At 37.9% G+C, this 9,352-nt stretch overlaps 1 protein-coding gene across 1 annotated transcript in view; it reads right to left on the reverse strand.

The window, feature by feature from the left end:
* The window catches only part of EPM2A (epilepsy, progressive myoclonus type 2A, Lafora disease (laforin)), a 101,543-nt gene extending 92,516 nt beyond the window's left edge, over positions 1–9,027 (reverse strand). The window contains exon 1 of the mRNA XM_010851503.1: positions 9,003–9,027. Coding sequence (XP_010849805.1) covers positions 9,003–9,027 — 25 coding nt within the window. The remainder of the gene's footprint in view (positions 1–9,002) is intronic.
* Between the last annotated feature and the right edge of the window lie 325 nt (positions 9,028–9,352).

Below are 9,352 nucleotides of genomic sequence, written 5' to 3' on the forward strand. Positions count from 1 at the left end.
TGGCTTAAAGCTCAACATTCAGAAAACTAAGATCATGGCATCTGGTCCCATCACTTCATGGGAAATAGATGGGAAAACAGTGGAAACAGTGTCAGACTTTATTTTGGGAGGCTCCAGAATCACTGTAGATGGTGATTGCAACCATGAAATTAAAAGACATTTATGCCTTGGAAGGAAAGTTACGACCAACCTAGATAGCATATTGAAAAGCAGAGACATTACTTTGCCAAAAAAGGTCCGTCTAGTCAAGGCTATGGTTTTTCCAGTGGTCATGTATGGATGTGAGAGCTGGACTGTGAGGAAAGCTGAGTGCCGAAGAATTGATGCTTTTGAACTGTGGTGTTAGAGAAGACTCTTGAGAGTTCCTTGGACTGCAAGGAGATCCAACCAGTCCATTCTAAAGGAGATCAGTCCTGGGTGTTCATTGGAATGACTGATGTTGAAGCTGAAACTGCAATATTTTGGCCACCTGATGCGAAGAGTTGACTCATTGGAAAAGACTCTGATGCTGGGAGGGATTGGGGGCAGGAGGAGAAGGGGATGACAGAGGATGAGATGGCTGGACAGCATCACTGACTCGATGGATGTGAGTCTGAGTGAACTCCGGGAGTTGGTGATGGACAGGGAGGCCTGGTGTGCTGCAATTCATGGGGTTGCAAAGAGTCGGACATGACTGGTTAACTGACTGAACTGAACTGAACTGAATCTTCAGCAGGAAAGAAAATGGTACCAAATAAAAAAGCCTATTTTAACAAGAAAGATATAGGGAAGATTCTAATGTGTGTGTGTGTCTGTGTGTGTACACACATATATACATATATACACCCATACACAAATATATTAGAAATAAATTAAACAGAAAAGGAATTGTCATTTTGCAAAATTTTTAATAATATGCTGTAAAAAATTTTAACAGCAAACTTTTAAAAATGGAATGAGATGTGTGAGAGGGTAACAGGCAAGAAGGCCAGGGGTCTCCAATCGGAGGAAATAGGCTGCAAGTGTCAGATATTTTTCTCTCTCCCTTAAGCAGCAGGAGGAAACAAACTACAAGTGCCAGATTTTTTTTCCTTCTCCATACAAAATTAAAAGCAGGTTTCTCTTAAAATTCTGTGTTGCCATGATGACACCTGGTTCTACCTGAACTTAACTTTTCTCCAACCTTGAGCTAACCAATGCGTTTTTCTTATGGAAATGTTTTTCTTAAGCAATGTTAACAAAATTATGTATTTGCTTTGGAATTTGTCTTTCTTCAAAATAATTCCTCCTAAGACTAACTTTTTTTCTTTTCTCAAACCTTGAGCTGATAATAGCTCAACAACCAGTATTCATACCAATTGCTTCATGGCTGGGGGATGACACACCTGTGCCATCCTATCTCAAAAATGCATGTTGTGAGAGAGGGGCCTGGTGAAACTCCCTCAGCCTTGAGGTGTCTCTTTTATCTGATTAATAGTTTTCTAACAGACATAAGGCAATGGCACCCCACTCCAGTACTCTTGCCTGGAAAATCCCATGGATGAAGGAGCCTGATAGGCTGCAGTCCATGGGGTCGCTAAGAGTTGGACATGACTGAGTGACATCACTTTCACTTTTCACTTTCATGCATTGGAGAAGGAAATGGCAACCCACTCCAGTGTTCTTGCCTGGAGAATCCCAGGGACGGGGAAGCCTGGTGGGCTGCCGTCTATGGGGTCGCACAGAGTCGGACATGACTGAAGCGACTTAGCAGCAGTAGCAGCAGCAACAGACATATGGCTAAAGACTAGCAGAAGGGGCACTCTTTCTGCCCCCTTCTGATGTCTATGTCAGAAGCTCTGTCTGTCTCTTTTATACTTTAATAAAACTTTACTACACAAAAACTCTGAGCAATCAAGCCTCGTCTCTGGCCCTGGATTGAATTCTTCTCCTCTGGAGGCCAAGAATCCCAGCGTCTTCCACGGCTCAGCAACAACCTTTGACTTGTTACAGGCAAGTTACAGAGACTTCTTCCTCTAAGAGCAACAACTTAAAAAATGGCAAAATATATGAACAACGTTTTTTGGATGTTGAACAAAAGGTAGTACAGGACAGATATCTCTGAGAAAAGGAAAAAAGACAAGGGGAACAATATGAATGCCATGGATTTCTGCTTGTAGAGAATTTCTGAACCATGACCCAGGGATGGAATCCCAAATAGCATCCAACAGTGTCACTGATTGAGGAATTAGAAATACGAATATAAGGAGATTAAACTGACTAAAATTTGCAGGGCCTAATTCTAGAGAGGAGAAAGATATATGGAGAGGTCCATAAATATTCATAAAGGTCTCTTAGATTCTTTGGTTTCATGCCTATCTGCCTATAAGTTGGAATTTGACAGAGTCATATAACAAATGATAAGAAAAAAAATTTCTAAAAATTGTAAGCCAAAGAATTAGCACAGCTCACAGAGAGCTGGGAAACATTTGCATTTCCATCAGATAGAGTGAGAAGATCTTATTTAATACATGAAGCAACCAGGAGAAAATGTAGAGGGATCATTGCTTAGTAGTGGGGCTAAACTAGCTCTACAGTAAAAGTAGAGCTAGTTACTGTGCCATGCTCCTATAAACCTTCAAGATAAACCTCAAAAGGGACAAGCTAATCAATAAAGAACTGCTACAAAGAAAAATTCCAAACTTTCTTGAAAACAATGTAAAATTACAATGTCTACCATCCAAACAAAAATCAATAGATACAAATGTCATTTTTTTCTATATACTATCAATGAACAATTGAAACTTAAAATTGAAAAGTTTTAAAATACACCATTAAAAATATCACCACCCATTTTAAAAAAATGTATAAATCTAATGAAACATGTATAAGATCTGTATTTGGAAACTATAAAACATTGGTAAAAGAAATTAAAGACCTAATTACATGTTTTTAATTTATTTATTTGGCTGCACTCGGTCTTAGTTGCAGCACTTGGGATCTTTGTTGCCATGTGCGGGATCTAGTTCCCCAACCAGGGATCAAAACCACGCCCCCTGCATTGGGACCATGGAGTTTTAACCACTGAACTACCAGGAAAGTCTGCACAAAGACCTAATTAAATGGAAATGTATTCCATGTTCACAGATTGAAAGACTTAATAGTGTTAATATGTCAATTCTTCTGAACTTGATCTATAGATTCAACGCAATCCTAACAAAATTACAGCAAGCCATTTTGTAGATTCAACAAATTGATTCTAAAATACATATAAAAGGGCAAAAGACCAAGAAAAGCCAACACAATACTGAAGAACAAACTTGGGGGACTCATGCTACACTATTTAAAGATTACTATAAAGCTACAGTGATCCACAAAGTGTGATATGGTACAACAATAGACACAGATTAGTGGAACTAAATAAAGAGCCCAGAACTAGATCTGTACAAATACAGTCAACCTATTTTTGATTAAGGCAATTCAAACAAGACAGGATAGTATTTTCAACAAATGGTGCTAGAAAAACTAGACACTCATTTGCAGTCCACCGGGTTGCAAAGAGTCGGACATGACTGAACACCTTCACTTTCACTTTCATATAGAGAAGAAAGAAAAAAAAAAAAAAAACCTAGATACAGACTTTATACCATACATAAAAATTAACACAAAATGGATTATAGACCTGCAAATAAAGTGCAAAATTATAAAACTTCCAGAAGATAATGTATGAGAAAATCTAGATAATCTTGGATTTGGGGAAGAGTTTTTTAATTCAAAAACCACAAGCGCAACCCATGAAAGGAAAAAATGGTAAACTGGACTGAATTAAAATTAAAATTTTTCATGGTAAAAGACACTACAAAGAGAATAAAAAGACAAATTATAGACAGGGAGGAAATGTTTGCAGATAACATATCTCTTTAGAATTTGTATATGAAATACACAAAGAATTCTTAAAAATCACTAACAAGGAAACAACCAACTAAAAAACAGAGAAAAGAACTGAGCAGACTTGCAATTAAAGATGTTATACAGATGGCAAATAAGTATTTACAAAAATACTCAACATAATTTATTTTTAGAGCATTGCAAATTAAAACAGTGAGATACCATGACACACCTATTAGAATGGTTAAAAAAAAGTGAACAAAACCAGAACTGTTGTACTGGGCTACATCTACTGCAGAAGAGACTGGAGCTCTTTTTTTTTCTTTCTTTTTAATTCATTTTACTCAAGCATAGTTGATTTACAATGTTGTGGGTTTTTTAATTTATTTATTTTAATTGGAGGCTAACAGAATCCAACATCATATTACAAAGATCATACATCATGACCAAGTGGGCTTTATCATGACCAAGTGGGCTTTATCCCAGGAATGTAAGGATACTTTAATATCCACAAATCAATCAATGTAATACACCATTAACAAATTGAAAGATAAAAACCATATGATTATCTCAATAGATGTAGAGAAAGCCTTTGACAAAATTCAACATACATATATGATAAAAAAAAAAAAACCCTCCAGAAAGCAGGAATAGAAGGAACATACCTCAAAACAATAAAAGCTATATATGACAAACCCACAGCAAACATTATCCTCAATGGTGAAAAATTGAAAGCATTTCTACTAAAGTCAGGAACAAGGCAAGGGTGCCCACTCTCACCACTACTATTCAACATAGTTTTGGAAGTTTTGGCCACAGTAATCAGAGCAGAAAAAGAAATAAAAGGAATCCAGATTGGAAAAGAAGAAGTAAAACTCTGACTGTTTGCAGATGACAGGATCCTCTACATAGAAAACCCTAAAAACTCCACCAGAAAATTACTAGAGCTAATCAATGAATATAGTAAAGTTGCAGGATATAAAATTAACACACAGAAATTCCTTGCATTCCTATACACCACCAATGAGAATACAGAAAGAGAAATTAAGGAAACAATTCCATTCACCATTGTGACAAAAAGAATAAAATACTTAGGAATATATCTACCTAAAGAAACAAAAGACCTATATATACAAAACTATAAAACACTGATGAAAGAAATCAAAGAGGACACAAATAGATGGAGAAATATACCATGCTCATGGACTGGAAGAATCAATATAGTGAAAATGAGTATACTACCCAAAGTAATCCATAGATTCAATGCAATCCCTACCAAGCTACCAACAGTATTTTTCAGAGAACTAGAACAAGTAATTTCAAAATTTGTATGGAAACACAAAAAACCTTGAATAGCCAAAGTAATCTTGAGAAAGAAGAATGGAACTGGAGGAATCAACCTGCCTGACTTCATGCTCTACTATAAAGCCACAGTCATCAAGAAAGTACGGTACTGGCACAAAGACAGAAATATAGATCAACGGAACAAAACAGAAAGCCCAGTGATACATCCATGCACCTATGGACACCTTATCTTTGACAAAGGAGGCAAGAATATACGATGGATAAAGACAATCTCTTTAACAAGTGGTGCTGGGAAAACTGGCCAACCACTTGTGAAAGAATGAAACTAGAACACTTTCTAACACCATACACAAAAATAAACTCAAAATGGATTAAAGATCTAAACATAAGACCAGAAACTATAAAACTCCTAGAGAAGAACATAGGCAAAACACTCTCCGACATAAATCACAGCAGGATCCTCTATGACCCACCTCCCAGAGTAATGGAAATAAAAGAAAAAATAAACAAATGGGACCTAATTAAACTTAAAAGCTTTTGCACAATGAAGGAAACTATAAGCAAAGTGAAAAGACAGGTTTCAGAATGGGAGAAAATAATAGCAAATGAAGCAACTGACAAAGAATTAATCTCAAAAATATACAAGCAACTCCTGCAGCTCAACTCCAGAAAAATAAATGACCCAATCAAAAAATGGGCCAAAGAATTAAACAGACATTTCTCCAAAGAAGGCATACAGATGGCTAACAAACACATGAAAAGATGCTCAACATCACTTATTATTAGAGAAATGCAAAACCACAATGAGGTACCATTTCACGTCAGTCAGAATGGCTGCTATCCAAAAATCTACAAACAATGTTGGAGAGGGTGTGGAGAAAAAGGAACCTTCTTACACTGTTGGTGGGAATGCAAACTAGTGCAACCACTATGGAGAAAAGTGTGGAGATTCCTTAAAAAACTGGAAATAGAACTGCCATATGACCCAGCAATCCCACTGCTGGGCATACACACCAAGGAAACCATAATTGAAAGAGACACATGTACCCCCATGTTCATTGCAGCACTGTTTATAATAGCCAGGACATGGAAACAACTGGAAATCTTTATTGCAAAATTCAGTCTTAAATTGAAGAAAGTAGGGAATACCACTAGGCCATTCAGGTATGACCTAAATCAAATCCCTCATGATTATATAGTGGAGGTGACAAACAGATTCAAGGGATTACATCTGGTAGACAGAGTGCCACAGTCAGCTTCAGATCTTGTTTTTGTTGACTGCATAGAGCTTTTCTATCTTTGGCTGCAAAGAACGTAATCAATCTGATTTCAATATTGACCATCCGGTCATGCCCATGTGTAGAGTAGACTCTTGTGTTATTAGAAAATGGTGTTTGCTATGACCAGTGTGTTCTCTTGACAAAACTCTATTAGCCTTTGCCCTCCTTCATTTTGTATTCCAAGGCCAAACTTGCCTGTTACTCCAGGTATCCCTTGACTTTCTTCTTTTGCATTCCAATCCCCTATGATGAAATGACATCTTTTTCTGGTGTTAGTTCTAGAAGGTGCTGTAGGTCTTCATAGAACAGGTCAACTTCAGCTCTTCAGCATAAGTGCTTGGAGTATAGAGTTGGATTACTGGTGATGTTGAATGGTTTTCCTTGGAAAAGAACTGAGATCATTCTGTCATTTTTGGAGAGTACACTCAAGTACTGCATTTCTTGGGCTTCCCAGGTGGCACTAGCAGTAAAGAACGCATTTGCCAATGCAGGATACATAAGAGACACAGGTTCTGATCCTTGGTCAGAAAGGTTCCCTGGAGGAGGAAATGGCAACCAATACCAGGATTATTGCCTGGAGAATCCCAAGGACAGAAGAGCCTGGCAGGCTATAGTCCATAGGGTTGCAAAATGCTGGACATGACTGAAATGACTTAGCACATAGCACACACTGTATTTCTTACTCTTTTTTTGACTGTGAGGACTACTCCATTTCTTCTGAGGGATTCTTGGCCACAGTAGTAGATCATTTGATTTAAAATCACCATTCCCATCCATTTTAGTTCACTGATTCCTAAGATGTTGATGTTCACTTTTGCCATCTCCTACTTGACCACATCCAGTTTTCCTTGATTCATGGACCTAACATTCCAGGTTCCTATGCAATATTGTTCTTTACAACATTGGACTTTACTTTCACCACCAGACACGTCTACAGCTGAACATCATTCCTGCTTTGGCCCAGCCGCTTCCATTCTTACTGGAGCTATTAGTAATTGTCCTCCCCCAATAGCATATTGAACACCTTCTGACCTGGGGGGGGGGCTCTAGTGTCTTATATTTTTGCCTTTTCAGACTGTACATGGGGTTCTTCAGGCAAGAATACTGGAGTGAGTTGCCATTTCTTTCTCCAGTGGCCCACATTTTGTCAGAATTCTTTGCTATGACCCGTCCATCTTGGATGGCCCTGCATGGAATGGCTCATAGCTCCTTCACAATGATAAAGCTGTGATCCATGAAGGGGTGGTTTTTAATATCATTCTACAATAAAACAAACCAGAGCTCTTTGAAGAAATGACTGATTTTTTCGTTAGGGCTTCTGCAGTAGTTGTAGCCCAGTACAATAGTTCTGTTCAATTATAAATATGAAAAAGAACTATAGGAATACCTTAATGACATTGCCAATTCAGTTCCAGGCTATCAAAATAAAGCAAATATCAAAATAAGGCAAATTTAAAAACTAATTTAAATACCTTAGTTTAAACATACTCTATTGCTAAAAATGCTGACCATCATCTGTACCTTCACCAAGTCATAATTTTGGTTGCTGATGGAGGGTCTTGCCTCAATGCTGATGACTACTGACCTGTTAGGATGGTGGCTGGTAAAGGCTGGAGTGGCTGTAGCAATTTCTTTTTAAAAAGACAACAGTAAAATTTTGCCACGTCATATTGACTCTTCCTTTCACGAACAGTATTTCTGAAGCACACAATGCTATTTGATAGCCTTTGACCAATGACAGGACTTCTTTCAAAACTGGAGCTAATCTTCTCAAGCTCTGCTCCTGCTTTATCAATTAAGTTTATGTAATATTCTAAATATCCTCTTGTCATTTCAGCAGTCTTCATGACATCTTCCCAGGAGTAGATTCTATTTCAAGAAACCACATTCTTTGTTTATGCATAAGAAACAACTCCTCATGCGGAAAGCCTTACCACGAGATTGAAGCAACTGAGTCACATCTTCAGGCTCCACTTCTAATTTGAGTCCTCTTGCTATTTCCACCACATCTGCTAATACTTCTTCCAAGTCTTGAACCCCTCAAAGTCATCCATGAAGGCTGGAATCAACTTCTCCCAAACTTCTATTAATATTGATATTTTGACCTCTTTCCATGAATCACAAATGTTCTGAATGGCATCTAGGATGGTGAATCTTTCCCAGAAGGATAAAAAATATAATAATAATAATGAAAAAGTTTGAAGTATTCCAAGAATTACCAAAATGTGACACAGAGACATTAAGTGAGCAAATGTTGTTTATAAATGGCACCAATAGACTTGTTCAACACAAAGTTGCCACAAATCCTCAATGTAAGAAAAAAAAAAAAAAATGTAACATCTGCAAAGCTCAATAAAGTGAAGTGGAATAAAGCAAGGTATACCTGTATGTGTGTTGAAGGGTAGGGAGAATGCCAGCAAAGTTAATGCTTTCTAGATTAAAGGGGATGCCTATGGCTGACATTTCCACTCTTCCCTCTCCTTCCTTATATTCTACTGAATGCAGATGCGATGATTAGAATAGCAGCTATAGCCTTGAGGGAAAAGCTAAGAAAATACAATGGCACCTTACCTGATATCCACAAGCTATGAACCATTATCACCATACCTACCTATGAACTTTTTATAGCACAAAAACTAACCCTTATTTGTCTCAGCAATTGCTTGTTGTGTTTTCTGTTACTTGCAGCCTGTTGCCATGCCTTCCTCCAGGGGATCTTCCCAACCCAGGCATCGAACCCAGGTCTCCCACATTGCAGGTGGACTCTACTGTCTGAGCCACCAGTCTCCAAGAACACTGGAGTGGATAGCTTATCCATTCTCCAAGGGATCTTCCCAACCAAGGAATCAAACCCAGGTCTCCTTCATTGCAGGCTGATTCTTTACCAGCTGAGCTACCAGGGAAACCCAACCTGCAGTCTA

This window comes from Bison bison, unplaced genomic scaffold (genome assembly GCF_000754665.1).
Source record: "Bison bison bison isolate TAMUID 2011002044 unplaced genomic scaffold, Bison_UMD1.0 scf7180017864303, whole genome shotgun sequence".
Taxonomy (NCBI): Eukaryota; Metazoa; Chordata; class Mammalia; order Artiodactyla; family Bovidae; genus Bison; species Bison bison.